The sequence below is a fragment of the Camarhynchus parvulus genome, chromosome 2 (genome assembly GCF_901933205.1).
Source record: "Camarhynchus parvulus chromosome 2, STF_HiC, whole genome shotgun sequence".
In the NCBI taxonomy this organism is placed as follows: domain Eukaryota; kingdom Metazoa; phylum Chordata; class Aves; order Passeriformes; family Thraupidae; genus Camarhynchus; species Camarhynchus parvulus.
Window position 1 is genome coordinate 148,875,459 of NC_044572.1, and position 18,340 is coordinate 148,893,798.

The following is an 18,340-nucleotide window of genomic DNA, read 5'->3' on the forward strand; positions in this document are numbered from 1 at the left end:
GCTCTGAGCAAAGTGAGGAAAGTGAAAGTGCTCATCTCCACACAGCCACCCCTTTAATGAGATGTCCAGCCCACCTAAACTAACCTCAGAGGCAGGCTGGGTGCCTAGATATTCCCTTTTCCCCAATAAAGAGACAGGTGATAGGCATGGGATTAATTTTCCATGGAATATTTGTAGTATAATTGATATAATCTCAATTTAATGTCCAAAGGAGAGAACAAACTTTTCCTAAGAGGCAGCCAGCAGACCTCCCTATGTCAGACATCTCCTGTGGGATGAGACAAGATGCGCTGAAAGCAATTCCTCCTCATGTATCATGGAAAGGAGACACTTAAACCCCCATCACCACCAAAACCACTCATATCTGGTCCAATGAATCCCTCTCTTCCAGGGAGCAGTTTGACCCAAGTTAAAATTGGTGTTTTGAGATGGGTGGGATGAATCATTTTCTGTGGGGGCAGGGAAAAGGAAATTTCAAGAGGCAAATCTGGGCTGTTGGTATTAATGGCAGGAATGATCATTCCTGCTCGAGGCCCAAGAGGAATGAGACCCTCACTGAAAACAAAGGCATGGAAGCAGGACCAGTGCAGGAGAGAACTTCTACTGGCTTCTCCCAGCCACATTTGTCTGCCTCTCAGTCATTTTTCAAACTGAGATTTTCTACTGAAAGTAGTATAAAAAAAGGCAAAACTGTCACATTTCTGTGACCAGCAGGGTTTGTGGAAAAAAGGCTTCCTTTTTGTATCAAAATTCAACTCTTATTTATTTCATCTGCAGTTTGACCCTGTGTGTTCCCACAGATAATGCACTGAGGCAGCTTAACTGTGACTTGTAGTAAAAATAAGTTTAGGCAGAAACAATTATTTTCCAATTATAATTTAAAATGAAAGAAAAAATAATCTGCTTTTATATATATATTCCAAAGCCCTGACAGCTCCCACTAATCTTTTACAGTTTAGATGGGGCACATGAGAATTCACTGAGAGTAATAAAACACTGCTGTTAGCACACACATCTCAAGAGGAAGGAGCACCTTACCAAATTTAAAATGCAGAGAAAGGAGCTTCTTGTGAAGATATTTACTTTTTTAAAAAACATTTCTAGCATTTCAGGGAAACTAAATATCTTATTTTCTAGTAGCTAAGTAAAAATTATTTACTGGTTCTTTGTTATGTTAATGTGCAGGTTGGGACTGGTTCTCCAAGTTGTATTGTTGAAGTGACTGCATGGGTTACATGCAAATATTGTGCTAAATAACCAGACACTGAATCATTATTCCTGACAGAAATCCCTCCATTAAGTTCTACAGAAGGTCTTAAACTCAAATGTTTCAGTGGTGTTGACATTTCTGATTTCTCAATTTATGCATACATTTGTTGGTAGACTAATAAAAACACTACAGTGACTAATAAAAATACTGCATACACACACACACACGTTTATATACATATAAACAGCAATAAATAACAAATGTTTGTAAGCCAGCCTGCATTTACAGGATAATCACACTGTAACAGAAGTAACAAGCAAACATACTCACGAATTATCAGTTTAACATAAGAAGGAAAACTGCTCAGTAAGATTTAAGAAACAGTTTGTGCCTGTGGTCCCTGAGGAGCACAGATGAGCACAGATGGAATTTGGAGCATGTCAAGCTCTGGCAGGTCCCTTAAAAGCAGCTCACCCACAGGACCATCTGGCTGATGGCTCTCCCAAACCCATCCCAGATATTTCCAAAGCATCCAAAACCAGGCAAAACGCCAGGAAGGATGGCCTGCAGTCACACTGCATTATCCAAATGTCTGCAAGGGGCATCAGCCTTCCTCCCTGCAGCATCCCTGAGGGCTGTGGCACCAGGGCCCTTCCTGTCCCACCATGGGGACCGTGTCCCTTTGGGTGTAAGATGAGCAGATTTTGTGACACACAACACATGAGGCATCTTGTCCAGCCCCAGGCCAGCAGGCCAGCAGTGGAAGTGACAAAAATGTCACCTCATTTTCTGTTTATGGTGACAGAGAGTGGAGCTGGGTTTATGTTGGAACCCTGGTTGCTGAGAATTTTAGACTTTCTGTGCTGACAGACACTGAACCCCAAGAGAACACTGCATTTGATGTAAGGTCGTGGAGAAGGCTTCCAAAATGGAATTATACAACTGGGATAATTGGTGTGTAGTTTGAATAGGAGTATGTAATATCACATGGTGGAAAATTTAGAGTTTAAGGTTTTAGAATGTAGTAATATATATAAAGCAAGATAGAGGTTTTAGGGAGGAGGCTGTCCTTCTTCACCTTCTTCTTCATGGGTTTGGGTGGTTTTGTGTAATTGGATAAAAATAGCTGCATTTCGGGCAACAAGTGGTTTGCTATTGGGTTAAAAGTAAAAATAATTTAGGCATCATTTCTTAATTAGAAATTTATCCTTAAAAGACCTTGTAGAAAGAGAGATAGGTCTCCATTTTGTTAGAGTGAAGTGCTGTAGAACTCAGAGTTTGTGAGACTGTGACATAAGTAACAACTAATAAACATCTGAGTCTGAACAAGAAATACCATCTCACACATTTAATCCCAACCCTGGCAAAAAAGAAGCAAAGACTCTGCAGGTTTACACAGATTTTTCTGGTGATCCACATCCAGTAGGGCACAGGACAGTTCCCTGTGCTCCACAGGAGATCTGGATTGCACATTTCCTTTAGCAGACAAAGTTTTTTAAGTGATATTTGTCATTATGGGCTTGTTTCAAGTGCAAGAAAGACTCTGTTTTCTCATGTACACCAATCAGTTCATATTTATGCCCCTGGCAGGGGTTGCCTTGCTAAAACTGGCTTTGCCTTTATCCTGATGAACATATCTGAGGAAAAAGGGGCCTCCTGTCTGGGCAGGCTATTTCAGCAGCTCCTGCTGGCTGAAGGAAGCAGAGCCTTTAGACTGTGCTGCATTCATTTTCTGCCTGACTCCTCTTTGACCTTCTTAGCCAAAGTCATCATTAACTCATTTGCAGCTTTGCAATCAGCTCTACAGTCAGGTCAAGTATTAAATCCATTCCAGTTTCATTTTAGACTTCATGTAACGAGTTATTTTCAAAGTGAATGCAGGATTACATGCAGGGCGACGCACATTATCTAAAATATATATACATTAAAAACCAACATGGAGCTGAAGACAACGCTTATTTTCTGCAATATCAAAGTTCTACAAAACTCACTCTTATTACCCAAAACTGGGACATTGTGTTTCACCAGAAAATGAGCTGTAGATAATTTTAAAATCACGTCACTCCATTGCATCAGAGTAGAATGCCTGTGAGTCTTTGGTCTGGAGGTTTGCCCCAAAGCTTCAGAGTTCACTGACAACTAACAGGCACCACGTGCTCTCAGGGCCCTCAGCTACATTTTGTCAAAACTCCAGACACATGGAAATCACCAATTTATGCTTGAGGAAAAAAGAAAACTAGCAGGTTTTTCTTCTGTCAGTCAGAATGCAATTGATACCAATTTTTTGATTGTTCGTTTCCCCACCCCCCTTCATCCCCCTAGAAAGTACTAACTATAACCATCAAAGAGTTCTTTCTGGGCAAGCTGTTTTCAAAAAGATTAATGTTTGTGTGTGCATGTGTGTGTGTGTGTGTGTTTATGTTTTATTCTTGATCCAGTGAAGAAAAAAAAACAATTCACAAAAAAATCCCTCAAATTGCTTTTGAAAAGTGCTGAACACCACCACCACAGCCATTATTCACCAACCACATCATGTTGTTTGACAACTCAAGTTGTTTTCTTAAAGTAGTGTTTCCTGATTATAGGGAAACACACCAAACAGAAGCACATATGCACTTAAATGATGTGCTTTTTATGGTGTCTTTCCAAGAACAACAGTAGCTAATTGTTGACTTTCCTACTGGCAAATGTCTGTTTAATATGCAGATTTCTTAATGACTACTCTAAAGCAAATTGGCTGTGCTATGGTAATCTAATCATATATATATATCTCTATATTTATTTATAAAAAAAGGTTTAGAATACTTAGAATATGCTTTACCATCTTTACAGGTAGAACAAATCCATGTGCCCAGCGGTTCACATCTGCCAGGTGTTTTGTTAATTGTAAATACTATTGCTGAAAGCATTTGTAGGGTTTTTTTCGTCCCACTTACTTGGTGCTGACTTGCTTTTGCCAACTGCTCATTGGCTGATTCTACGTTGGAAGAAGAGGCCTCAATGTTGGCTTCGATGCTATCTGCAAATTAAAAGAAGATAATTACAGGGTAATTAAGCCAAATTACAAAAAAAAAAAAAATTACAAATGACAAATTAAACAAAAAACCCCAAAGGTTTTATACCAACAGCAATTCAGCAATTTACTCATGGGCATAAAGAGAGGAGCAGCCTCTTGTTTGTGACCTGTATCTCTGCAGGGAAGTAGGACCAACACCCATTTTGATGAACATCCAACCCATCAGTCAGAGGCAGGATGACTGACAGCTCTCCTCTGATGGGATGGAGGCTGCCTCTCATCCCATGCCTTCTGAAATCAATGGCAAGAGTGACAGGGAATCCAACAGAAAGTGGATCAAGACTGACAACTTTACTGGATTAAATTACAGAAGGGACATGGCACCTGAAATTATCTCGCTATTAGAGCTCAGGGGTAAGATTCATGTGGGTCCATGTGGGTTATTGACCATGCCCAGATGTCTGCTCTTGATCAAATCATCTCAGAAAATATCACAGAGAGCAAATCCACAGTGTGCAATTCCTCCCACTCTCCAGGAGTGGATCAGATTAAACAAACCAAAAGCCAAACTCCTGGATCACATTTCCAAGCTGCAGTGGAGGTCTGTAAAGTGGCTCAGATTGAGAAAAATTGCTGCAATCTACAATGAAATGAGAAGAAACTCATCCTACATTGCTATGTTTGGCACTGGGGGAAGCCTGGATGAACCAGAAAGAATCAAAATGAGACTGGAAAAGAAAGATTATCAGCTACCCATCACAACTGGCAGGTCCCCACTTCCATCAAAATCAAACATTAACTTTGACTCCTGACACCTATGATATAAAACCTGCAAAAAAGGTTTTGTTTTTCCAGCAGAAATCTTGAAATCTTGTCCTCCAAGAGATGTGCAGCCAATAATTTCTGCTCACAGTGGAAGAAGATGTGCCCTTGGTCTGTTTCTTGATCAAATGGGTGGTTTTGAACACAAAATACACCATGAAGTGCATGAACTCAATCAGGAGAACTCAGCCTCAGGTAGAAATTGGAGAACAAAGTTCCAGGGATTTCTCTAATCCTTAATAAAATCAACTGAAATTCTTCAATTAATAGTATAAGGAGTTGGATTAAGACATGCCACAAAAGATTAAAATAATTTATTCTTTAAGGTTCTAAAGGAAAGAACAGGAATTAATCTTACCACTTTTGTGGTGGACAAAGAAATGAGGGTTTGCAGATAATTTGTGGAAAGTGCTTGCATTCACATTTTTGCCATTTTTAAATGAAACAGTGTTAAAGTCTGTTAAGGTAATTATGCACTTAAAATAAAATACATTTTTAGAAAAGCAAAGAAAAAGAAAAAAAAAACATAAACAAAAGAGAAAAGAGCAAAACCCCAAGTGCCTAATCAATGCAACAGAATTTGGTCATGTATAAAGTTCCTTGGGATCTTAGTGCAGACACCCTTCACTGCTCAACATCCCTTAAAGGCTGATTGGCCTCAGAAAATGAAATCATTTAGGCAGAGAGGAGCTACAGAGGAGAAATGTATTAAATATATCCTTCTAAAACAAGAGTAATCTGTCTGCACTTCTCCTGGGGAAGACAGAAATCATAGAAGCAGGTTAATTTAGCTCCCTTAAAAGGCCCCCCAGAGGAACCCAACACTTTCCTCTGCCTGCGGGGAGGCCTGAAGAGATTTGCCTTTGTTAGATAAAATTAAACACTGTGCACACCCCCTTGGTGCTCCCTGGAATGGGAGAACCACACCTTGGGCAGAGATTTTGTGAACATCATCTCTGTTTTTCCCAGCACAAGCTTTCCCAGGTAAGAAGGATGTGCTCCATCTCCTGGGTGAGTTGATGTCAAGCCAGAAAGGGAGCCTGGACCCTGGTGGAGCTGTTCCTGCTCACTCCTTCTGCCAGTGGGGGAATACCAGCCTTGGAATAAGTTAAGGTCCCATTTAAATCCTATTTTTGAAGCAATTGTAATCCTGAGGCACAGGGGAAAAACTAAGACCAACAAAAAACCCCACCAAACCAGCTCTGAAACTCTACAATAATGAGACATAAATATGTAAAGCAATTTAACCAGATATTTCTGCTGATTGACACAGGGAAGCAAGGAGAGGATAAAGAATTTGGCTCAAATCATAGAGAAATAAGCAATAATTCAATGATGTTAATAAGTCAATGATGGATATGTCTCTGACAGACATTTCAGTCAATCTTTGCTGAACAAGTGATGGTTCACAGCCTCACCTTGGCCACTTTCAGGCTCCTTCCCAGGGTACCTCCCTTGGGGATGGAGAGACGAGGGTGGCAGGGTCCTCAGCAGGCTGAAAAACCTGCTGGAAGGATCTGCCTTTTCCTTTTTCTTTCCCTTTGGATTTGGAATGAAGGGACAGTGAGTTTGTTCCCAAACAGATGAGATAATCCAGCCCTGGGGCCAGAATCTCTTAAAGAAACTGAATCCCACAACAGCTTTCTGCCTTCAGACTCTGGTGACAAATTTATTGTGCAATTTGAGAACAAAAATCCCAAGGGGAGACAGTCGACATTTTGATAAACTCAGGGATAGGGCTGCACCAAAGCAGATGGTGTTTGCAACCAAATACATCAGAGAATTAAGAAAATATTTGTAATTTTTCATCTAAAACACAGTCTTGCAATAGCAGTAGTGAAGGTGGACAGAGCTAGCCAGGCTTTAGATTCAGTTTTTTATGATTTTATGACACATTTATCACACAGAGATGGAAATAATGATGACCCCAAGAGGTATCTTTCAATTCCAGCTATTTATCTGTGTCCTGAGAGCAAGCCCTTCTAATGACCATTTCTTATATGGGAAATCACTGGATTGAGAGTGGCTGGAGTGGGGGTTTTGCCCTAATCTTTCAAGGAATCGCTCACATGGCCTGGATTTTTACAGCAGTAACAATGGATTGGTTTCACAAGGCAGAATTTCAGCTAAATCACTTGAAAGACAGGAAAGTGAGCTCATGAATGAGAATTTTTAAATGCTCCCACTTGGCAGTAACCAAAATGGGCCCCTTCAGGTTTTCATAGTATGCTTTTATTTTTAGCACTTTAATAAGCTTAACCCTCTTTTATGGCTACAACTTCTGGCTAAAAATAATCAATATAGCACACTGAGAGGCACAATAAAAAGAAGAAGGAAAAAATAAAAAAAAAGGAGCATTTTGGTAATGCATAAAGGTTTCTTTCCTAATTAAAAGCCAAGTTTGGAGGGAAATTGCTTTCAGCATGAAAATGAATTTTGCCCATTCGAATTGCCATGTACTTGGAAAGTTTTAAGTGTCATTCCACAAACAAAAGGCCCTCAGGCTTACTGAAGACAGAACTGTGGCTGTAAAAGGGAAGGAAAACCATGACATTTCTTCCAGAGCAAAGTTTAAAATGGCTCAGGGTTATTCATTTGCAAACTTCAATGTAAACACGGAGTTGTAAATTCTGCACACGAGAGGATTTGTAAAATAATTGTGCTCATATGTTAAATTCAGGCTAAATGGGTCAGACTGGTGCAAGAAAATACAATTTTCAGAACTGTGAGTCATCAGGAGCTGTGGTTATTGCGTCCAAAAAAAGGCAGGTAGAACTCACCTTCCCATCTGATTTTAGCAGAGCTCTAATTCTTCCACACAGCACATCACAGCCCTCAGAGGCAAGGACTGAGGCACTGAACAACCACTCAGCACCACTTTCCAGGCAGGCCTGGAAAGAGTATTTAAAGTACCCTAAAATGTCATAACCAGCTCTTCCTGTTGGTTCTTTTTCAGCCAACAGCCCAAACCCCTTGGTCTGAATGAATAAAAGTGGCTACAGGGCAATGGCCAAACACCAGCATAAATTCACAGCACTTTTTCTCCTGAATGATTTATACTGTCCTTGAAATGCATCTTGCAAATGTCAAGTATCTGCTGCATATGGATGTGCTGAAAAATGGTCCTGCCCTGCCAGGGGTTTGCCATGCCTGCCAGGATACATCTCCCAGAGATTTAAAATTCAAACGTTTTCCTGTATGTATCTGTTGGAAAACAACACGTTCTGTAAGAGAATGAGGCACCTCCCATCACCTGCTCGGTGCTAAATGGCAGAGTGCAGAAATATTATCACTTTGGCATCTGCAAAGCTATTTATGTTCTTTCTTACAGAGAGAACAAATTCCTGTTCTTCTGTTTGCCACAGAAGAAGGGTCAGCATATGAGGAATGTCCTGAGGGTGCAGGTCCTGGACCCAGTGACCACTGCACACTCTCAGTCACCCACCTAAGGGCTCCTCAATTCCCACATGATGCTCTCGCGTGGCCTGGGATAATCAATCCTTTAAACCCACAAAATTAGCACATGTGAGGATATTACATCACAACAACATCCCTGATTAATTATTTTTCCCTATTTCCTTCCTTTGCTGATTAAAAAAAGTTATTTCAACATGAGGGGTTTTTTTTGTGAAGTAATTTAGGGGTGTATCAGATTTTTTTTATTCCCCAAATAATCTCTGAAAGTAATTTGCAGGGCAAAACAGCTCAAGTAGCTTTGAAGAGGAAATTCCTGTAGCACACCCTTTCTTTTCACAGAATCAGAGAATCATGGACTGGTTTGAATTGGAAGGGGCCTTAAAATCATCCTGTTGCAACCCCCTGCCATGGGCAGGGACACCTTCCACTGTTCCAGGTTTCTCCAAGCCCTGTCCAACCTGGCCTTGAACTCTTCCAGGGATGGGGAGTCCATAACTTCTCTGGGCAACCTTTCCCTTGTGATTTACACTCAATACAATTTTTTTTTAAATTCTGTAAGACATCCAAGTTAAAGAAAAATAAAATATGTTTCTTTAAATTTACAAATAAAAAAGAAGTAAAGACCATTTTTTTCCAAATCCAGCTTGTGAATTGAAAGTTTGAATAAATCCCTTCATTTCATTTGTGTGCAGCATTTTTTCAGAAGTCTGCTTTTGTCTATAATTAACACAAAACTCACTTTCCATCACACAGCTGAGTTATCAAGTCCTGTTGCTGATGAAAGTAGTTTCACTCTGAGTTTGCCACCAGAATAATAAGGTTGGTAGGGGTGTGGATTCAAAGAAATAAATATATTTTATATCTGCTTGCTGTCTTGGAAAGATCATATATTTTACCTACCAAGTAAGGTCACTGATATTTACAACTTGCCTGACCTCTTTTGCTTTACATGGCTCGTTTGATTTACTTAAACTGCTCAAGCCACATTTCCCAAAGAGTCTGGCAGAGAATTGCACCTCCCAGCAGAAATAAACCACCCACCTGAGCAGCTTCTGCCTTCCTGACATTTACTGCTCAATTGCAGCATTATTAGAAACTGAGACCATGGCAGTTCTAACTTCCCCAAAAACTGCTTTGGATAAATTGATGTGAGAAGAATCCTACGGGTGGCAATAAACCTCGTGGAAAGAAGAGCTTTGCTTCTTGTACAAAATTAGCTGGCTCATTAACTGTAATTATACCAGCCCAATCACATTATGAGGGTCAAACACAGAAATAAACACAGCAGACAGATCTTTAGGCGTTAGGAAATTTGCAAGTGTAGAGTTGCCCATCACTCTTCTCCTTGTAAACCAGCATGGGCTGCCTTAGCAGCACTGCCAGCACGAGAGCTGAGTGTGAGTCCCCATGCAAGGGATGACACAAAAATCACACTCACAGAGAGCAGCAGGAGGAGAGAAGCATAAAAGCTCATGCAATTTTTGTGTTGCTAGTTATATGCAGTAAAATTAGCTGGTCAGAGATCACAGCAGCCCACACATGGCTCCAACAACTTTGTCACAGCAGAGGTCACCCAGCAGTGCCTCACATGAGACTGAGGGTGTCCAGCCCTGTCCAGAGAGCTTCAGTGGAGGCCACCACTGCTGCAGTCCAGGTAAACAGGGAAAGGTGAATGGTATAGAACACACCATGGAATCACAGAATGATTTGGCTTAGAAGATACCTTAGAGATAATCTCGTTCTAACCCTCTGCCATGGGACACCTTCCACTAGACCAGGTTGATCAGAGACCCGTCCAACCTGGCCTGGAACACCTCCAGGGGTGGGGCAGCCACAGCTTCTCTGGGCAATCTGTGCCAGTGACCCACTGACCATGTCCTTCAAATTGTCACTCTGTGCCAGTGACCCACTGACCATCTCCTTCAAATTGTTGCCTACAAGGCCATTAAGGATATTAACACCATAAGGATAATAAAACCATACCATTTCAGCAGCTGGGGTGGTTTGCAATGAAGCTGTGTTAGACTTAGCAGAAACACAACTGATGACAGGGCATAAACTGAAGGTGGACAAAGAGGTGGGAAGTGGAATAGATTCAGGAGCACCCCAGTGTACCCTTCCTTCATGGGCTCTGCTCTGTACTGACACTTTACTCTAGGTCTCACCAAGTGGCTGAAAACAACACAGCCAAGAGAAGATTTCCCAATCCATCAGGAACCTATAAGAACATATGAATTTATGGTAAATGTACATTTAACATTCCCATAACAGCTTCCTCTGAGATCACTTAGGGATATCAACCAAATGAGAGACTTTGCAGGCCACATTCAACTGATCAGAGATATTAAAGCTGTTAAATTCAGGTATCTGGGGTCTGTTCTCGAGATGTGTTCATCTTCTGCAGATGTCACAACTGAGGCACATAACTTGGGAGGGTTTAGTTAGGGCTCCAGTTGAATGATTTCCCAGCTCAGTTTGCAGTCTGACAAGAGACTCCTGGCTGTGCCATCCCGGCAGGCAGACTGGAGGAGGGATGTGCTGATGGGCCTTCTTGACAGTGTTTACATGTCAGAGCAGCCTTCAGGTCAGAAAGGCCTGATTGGACTTGATTTCACAGGAAAAAAACAAAAAAAAAGATTAAAAATAAAAGAGCAAACCCCAAACTGAAAAACCCTCCCTGCATTCCAAAGTTTCCAAAATAAGCAACCCATTTGCATTCATGCAAATACCTTTTCCTTTGAAGGAAGTTCATTGCCATTGTTATTACCATCACTAGGTAATAAGTGACAATGTGGCACTTCAGTGAACGGCAGCTTCACTCAAGGGCTGAACACATTGGCCCATCCAGAAGTTCCTCCTGACTGAAGGAAACCAGCAGCTGCCATGTTTTTACTTCTTTTTCCAGGTCTCTGGGCTCCAGCCTGACAGATACCAGGCAGAGATGTTTGTTAAGTGAAGGACCATCGACTTCAGATCATGTTAAAATTTTTTTTCACCCAGTTATTTTTGTATATAAAAAGTCCAGACTTCAAGACTGAAGTGGTCGATGTTTAAGGTCCCTTCCAACCCAAATTCTCCTATGATTCCATGGTTCTTTCAGCCAGTGAGACTTGGTATGCACAGATAGATTTGTGTACATTTATTCTGGACAAAGAAGTAAATTCCTCTAAGAACTGGTAAATTCCTTCCTCTGTTTCTGCTCTTGTGATATTAAAATAGGTGGCCCCTGTGTGAGCTTGGGACCTTTTCCCATTTTAGGGAAGGATACAGATACACAAAGCTTGGTTCCAAAACTGCTCAAAAGAGTCAGAAATGTGATGCTTTTAAAAGTGTGAAATGTTCTCAGAACAATGTGGGTCTTTCCTTGTGGCTTTGTGAAATGCAATGGAGCTGTAAACAGTGATACAAGTGGGGGAAGTTGAATTAGAGCAGTTTAGATAAGGGCTGTAGGTTTTGAGTGTTATTTTGGCATAACTATTAAGGTTCCATACACAGGTGGCATGGAAAAACAGCTTTTCTAAAACACAGATAATTTCCTTTTGCCATGGGCAAAAAAAAAAAAAAGAGCACTAACTCCTATTCAGGTCAACTTTCTTCTCACTTACAAGACAAACAGAAGCCTACAAATTGGACAAATATGCACTTGCTTTCATCAGGTTCCAATACAAATATTGGCAGCTGTGTTGTTGACACTTTCTTCAGAGGCAGTGAGGATTCAAGGATTCTCTTCTCCCTAACAGCAGACACAAAACTGATTCCATGGAAGTCTGCATAGATATTCCAGTACCACCAATCAAAGTAGAAGCTCACAAGTATAAAATAGAGATGTTCAATGTCAAATACTGGGAATGCTTCAGACTTTTGGGGAACTTACAGCTCAGCTGAGTGGTCATTTACGAGTGTGAAAAGGAGTGATTGTTGCTGTTGCAATCACCTCCAACAGAATTTACTTCTCACAGTGCCAAGCCTTGAATCCTTGGATGCTTTGGCTTCAGAATCCTTCTGCTGCCACGACAGTAAAATTTATTGGAGATGAACCTCTGCTGGCCATCTGGAGATCTTGCAATTTGCACATCAGATCCCCAAAGCTTCCCCAGTGCATGTGGGCACTTCCCTGCCCCCACCTCATTTTGGTGGCTTTGGGAACCCTTCCTGCCACACCACCCCATGTCCTTTTTTCAGCAATTCTGTCCTCTGCTCCGACAGGACTGCCGGTCACACCCTCCCTCTCCCACCATTACTAAAATTCCCCTTATGTGCTGGATCCCATCTCTCCAAAGCAGCTGCAAATCCCCACACAGGGTCCCACTGAACCCCAAACCATGTCACCAACACCAATTCTACAGCCAGTTATGGTTTTCTCCTATTAGTGTCCTCCTCCTTGCCCTCTTTGCCCCCACCAGCAGTCCATGTGATGAAGCTGCACCGGGATGTTTTTGCCAAGAGTTCCTGCAGGATTCTGTTGGGAAGATTCTGCTGATTCCCACCTAACCCAGGCCATTGGCTTGTTTTGTTTTCAAAGGCTTGGGCTCACTGATATGGTGATTTATAATTAAATATTTCTATCAAAGAAGTGCCATGACCAGGAACTTGGGCACAGAGTTTGTTTGCAGAAGACACCAAATAACAGAGATATCCTCTCCCAAGTCTGCATTCTATTTCTTCCCTGCATGACAGAAATTGCTCTCTCCCCTAGGGAGTGTTATCCATGTTCATTAAGGAACTGGCCCACATGTCAGAAAAACTCCTTTTAGATTTTTGTAAGAAGCAAGGGTTACTCTGCCTGTCCCATGCACAGACCACACAAACTCTCCCCACAATTCTCCCCAGCTCAGGTGAACCAAAGAGGGATTTTCTCTGGGAGCATTTTGCTGAGGGGCTCATCTCATATTCCCTGGTTTTGTATTTTCCCTGAGTTTCCTAGACAAGCAGACACAGAGTTTTCATCCCATGCATGTCAGAGGAACGGACTAGAAAAAATAAAACAAGTGCCAAGAGAGCTGTCTCTTGTCATCATGGAATTTTCACTGTGGGGGTTTCAGCATCTCTTGCCTCCTGATTCTTTATCTCCCTTACTTTTGTGTAATATGAATGTCACAAGATAAACAGTGGGACCCTTCAGCAATTGCTTGGGAAGATACCTCGATTGCCTGTCAGGATTAAAAGATAGCTCTTAAAAAAACTGTTAAAATGTTCTGGAGTGTAAGAGGAGCAACAACAACAAACAAAAAAAAAAACACAAAACCCTTATGCTGGCTCAAAGACAAAATGTCCTACTTAGTCTAACAGCTTCTCACAGGGAAGTTAATACTGGGATGGCTTCTATGCATGGGTAAAGTCTTAAAGTAATAAATATTGCCTTAAGAAAAGGAGTTGTGAGAATCTTGAAGCTAGCTGATGTATGTTGTCATGTCCCTCAAGGCACTAGCATCTGATGTGCTTTTAGAGATGAATCAGGCTCCAAAGTTATCCATGCAAAAAAAATAAGCTTTCAAAACAGCACCAAGAGGGGGAAAAAACAGAAAGAAAAGAAAAAGAAAAAAAGAAAATATACAAAACCCCCTGATTTTAAAGATAATTTTGATTTTTTTCTTTTTGCTGCCCCTGTGAACCTGAGTGGTGTTTTTCAGAGGAGTGTAGATCACTCATTTCAGTGTAAAAGGAAGTATCTTATGGTAATGAAAATTTGCAGAGATATGAACTCAGCAAAGAAATCCAGGGTGGTTAACAAGCAGCAGAGAAGAGTTTCTGCTCTTAAAATCTGCATATGGCTGTCTCAGGACTTGCTCCTGCTCCCAGGAGCACCACTGAGAATTCCAGCTGAGCCTTTAGGTGAGAAATATCCCCATAAATCCTGCTGCTCTGGAGTTTAGGTCCCTCAACCAGCCTTTAGGACAATTAGCTCCCAATTTTGGAAGTGGACAGTTGTTTCAGAAGTACCACATATTGTTACTGTGCATATAAAAAACAAGAGATAAAAAAAAAAGTCTGACTTTTCTTCACATCAGCAGAAAGGAGCAGTGACTAAAGTGAGAGAGAGCTGATCTAAAGCGTCTTCTGTCTCTGTTCACCAGAATTGGTGGCTCCCAGTGATGGGCTGCTCCTAAAGATAGGACTAGGAGCGACTCTTATCTCTTTTCCCAGTTTTCTCCACCCAATTTGTTTCTAGTCATTGGTAGCTGCAGAACAAGAGCAGATCAACTAATGGGCAGAAACTTCAGACTTTATATGAGCACATCTTGATGTCAGGCTTCTGTAAATTCAATTAGACATGCTGTGCTATGTGGAATGAAAATTCTATTTGGAAACAAAAAAGCTCCTTAATTTTCTCTAATTTCATCAATAATCATCATAATAATTGCCACTATTATTGTTTTTTTAATTACAGTTCCAGGTAGAAAGGAAGAATTGGATCCCTTTCCAGTTAATGTTATATATTCTCCAGCTTCCTTTTTTGCAGTCAAAAGGGAATGGATTCATCTCCCTGTGAATTCTATTTTATGCTAAATATACCAGCAAACTGTCCATAACATCAGAACCTTATTGCACAGGGCAGCTTGTCAGATCCAGACATCTCTGGATGTACAAAATGCTCAAAACACAGGGAAAATGATCACAGCATCAACAAAGGGCTGCTTGTGAGGGACAAAACCGTGTTGGAATGGTGGAAGAGGGTAATAAAGCCCATAATTTTCATGTGACACCTACCTATTGTGTCTCCTTGCTCGTGCACCATGGAGGCCAGGTCTTTGATGATCTGGTTCACATCCAACATGTCACTCTGGAAAGACAGAAATCCTAACATTACCCAGGAATGGGGAATATCCACGTACAAAAGGCACGTTCCACAGTCCAGCTTGGCAAAGAAAAACACAAACCTAGAAATTTTCAGTGGTGTAGAAGAAAAAGGGAAAGTTATAATGCTCCCATAGTAAAAAATTCCCTCATGGAATTAGATCCAGCCCTGGTTTGCTGGATCTAAGTCAGGCAGCTGACTCAAGCTTTGTGAGAGGAGCAGGTGGAATGATCACATTTTAGTGCTTGCTTTTCAGAGTTGTGGAGGACTAAGGAAAAACAGCAATAAAAACAACAGTGGCAAACCCTTCTCTTTCTAAAATAGTTGTTGGTGATGCAGGCCATTCCTCCCAGACTGTTTTTTCTCCTGCACAGAAAGAGGCCAACTCTCAGCACAGCATCCATCTGATGCTATTCATAAACTGATGGATACAATCAAAAACTCCCTGAATTTGAAATTACCTTATTGGTAGGGCAATAAGGAAAGAGCTGTTTGATGAACAGATTCATTTATATGTTTTCAAGTAGTTAAAAAAAAAAAAAGTAACTGCATTGAGCTCTGAAATTTTCTCTGTGAAAACACAGCAAATTACCCATGAGTTTGTTTCCTTCATTTCTGAACACTTACCATATAAAAGAGCAAAAGTGAGCATATGTTGACATCATATGACACTGAGTCTTGTAAAAAGAATTAGTTTAGCAATAATAGACATAATAATATAGACACTGCTAAATGCACTACCAGTAAGGCAGCACTACCAGAGCAGAAAAAAAGACCCTAAAAAAGGATTTATTTTTTCAACCTTACAAGTAAGAGAACCACAGAAACATTGAAATGGGCAGGAACCTTTGGAAATTATTTAGCCCAACAGCCTCTCTCAGAGCAGACAACTAAAGTAGGGTGCTCAGGGTGTGGTTTTGTGTGCCCCCAAGGATGGAGAGTCCACAGACTGTCTGGCAAACTGTGAGTTCATGGAACCCTGTGTGTTGTTTGAGCATGGCTGGATGACAGGCACCCACCAAATCTGCTCTACCACTCCCCTCTGTGAGTAAACAGGAGGCTGAAAATATAATGAAGGGTTCATAAATTAAGGACCAGGAGATCTCAGCCTCCATAACCATCATGGGCAAAACAGACAGATATTAATTGAATTTATTTATTATTAACAAAATCAGAGCAGGATAATGAGAAGTTTCAGAACTGCCTGGACACAATCTTCTTTGCTTTATTATGATTTCTCACAGCTTTTGCACTGGGATTTTCTTGCAGCCTGTGCTCTGGGATGGCTGGAGCAGGGAGGCGGCACCAGATGGCCCCACTGTGGTCCCTTCCAGCCTGGCCCACTCTGGGATTCCATGTTCATCCCAAAAGATCCAATTGCCTCCACCATGCTTTTTAAATAACTCCATTTCCCCACTAACAAATTTAGAAAATGGTGCAAAATGAATCCATGTCCTCCTACTGAAGTTTGCTATGAGAATATAACTGGCATAACACTCCAACACATAATGCAATAGAACTGCATCAATTTAAAATGAGGTCTGGGAGTCCCGCTGTGAGTGCTGGAATAGAGCAAATTGTTGAATAACTGAAGATGGAGGAAAAGCAAAAGATTGAAAAAGCTGTGAGAAATCATAATGAAGGGAAAAAAAAAAAAAACCACTCCCCCAACCAAAGACTGGGTAATGCACTACAAAATGTGCTTCATTCCTTCATTTGTCAAGCATAATGAAGCTTTAATTATGGATGGTATTATTCCTAACTTGCAAATACTGCAGAATATTTTGCAAAACAATGAAGTTTAAGTAATTTGAGGTTGTACTTGAGCAGTGTGTTAGTAAATCATTACTGGGAAATGAAGAAAAATTAGTGGTGATTTTTTTTTTTGTGTAGGGAAGTTTTCCGAGCTTTTTGTAAAAGTTTTTTAAGGGAGACAAAGTTTAGCAAAATGTGAAGAACTGAGAACTAACTTTAATGTCTTGCTCTGCTCTTGTTTAACTGCTTTCCAAAAGATGATTAAGGAAAATAAAAACAAAACAAAAAAATAATACTAAAAAGCCCAGAATGCTAATTTTTCTCCCTTGGCTAAATTGTCACCGACATAATATTTTGTGTCTGTTCCTTGCAATATAAATACAATCCTTTTATACTTCAGTCTGCTTTATTTTGTTGTGCTTCTTTTTCAGCACTTTAAGTGAAGGTGGCTTAAAACTCACAAATTTGGTTTTGGAAGTACATTTGCTTAGACAGAGTTTATTGCAATATATTGAATTACACGTGCCCCCACCCACCTCAAGCATTTCCACTGGAATAAAACAGATGATACACTGACTTCTTAGAGGACTCTTCCCAGCTAATTTAGCCGTGAGGAGTTGGGCTGTGTGTGTGTGTCCTGATCCCCAGATATTGGGTGAGGTAGAGAAGAATGAGGAAGAAAATTCAACATTGTGTGCCAACGGTGCTGGTTCAACTTTGCCATTTGTATTCAGGTACTTGAAAGGAACCATCTGCAGCTGCAGAGTACAGATCCTCTCCATAATGTTGCAATAACACTTAAAATTACTGTTTAGCAAATATGCATCAGTGAGAGCCAGCGCTGAGTTGTGAGGAAGGAAAAACTGCACTTGAGGAAAACCAAATACGGGTGAGTTATAAAGCACAGAGCACAAAAACAATCTGACCTGAAGGAAGAAATCTGCTGAATAATTTAACCTGACAATGTGGAGTCTCAAAGTCCTTGATATATGTAAGGAAAACAAAGGAAGAAATAGAAGAAAGAAAAATACCCAGAAATAAAAACCTTCCATAATGGAATATACCTTGGAGCTACTCTCCTGCTCCTTCTTGCCAGGTCTGCTCCATCCCCAAGTACCTCTGAGCTTGCCAGGCATCAGAGTTTGTTGGGAAAATCAGATTGCCTTTGGTTCCCCATGTTTGCACACACCTCACAGAATTCACAGTGAAATGCAGCTCCTCATAAATCTCTGACTCCACAGAACCCAGGAGTGCAGCAGCCACCACCATTCCCAAAATTCTGTCTCCCTGCCAGCTAACTAGGCTGGGGCTCCCGGGGTTTTAA

At 40.9% G+C, this 18,340-nt stretch overlaps 1 protein-coding gene across 3 annotated transcripts in view; it reads right to left on the bottom strand.

Annotated features, from left to right (window-relative positions):
* The window catches only part of TSNARE1 (t-SNARE domain containing 1), a 441,704-nt gene that overhangs the window by 166,500 nt on the left and 256,864 nt on the right, over window positions 1-18,340 (bottom strand). For all 3 annotated transcript variants that reach the window (XM_030944149.1, XM_030944147.1, XM_030944148.1), the window contains exons 10-11: window positions 15,174-15,246; window positions 4,147-4,229 (exon numbers count right to left, since the gene is read on the bottom strand). In XM_030944149.1, coding sequence (XP_030800009.1) covers window positions 4,147-4,229; window positions 15,174-15,246 — 156 coding nt within the window. The remainder of the gene's footprint in view (window positions 1-4,146; window positions 4,230-15,173; window positions 15,247-18,340) is intronic.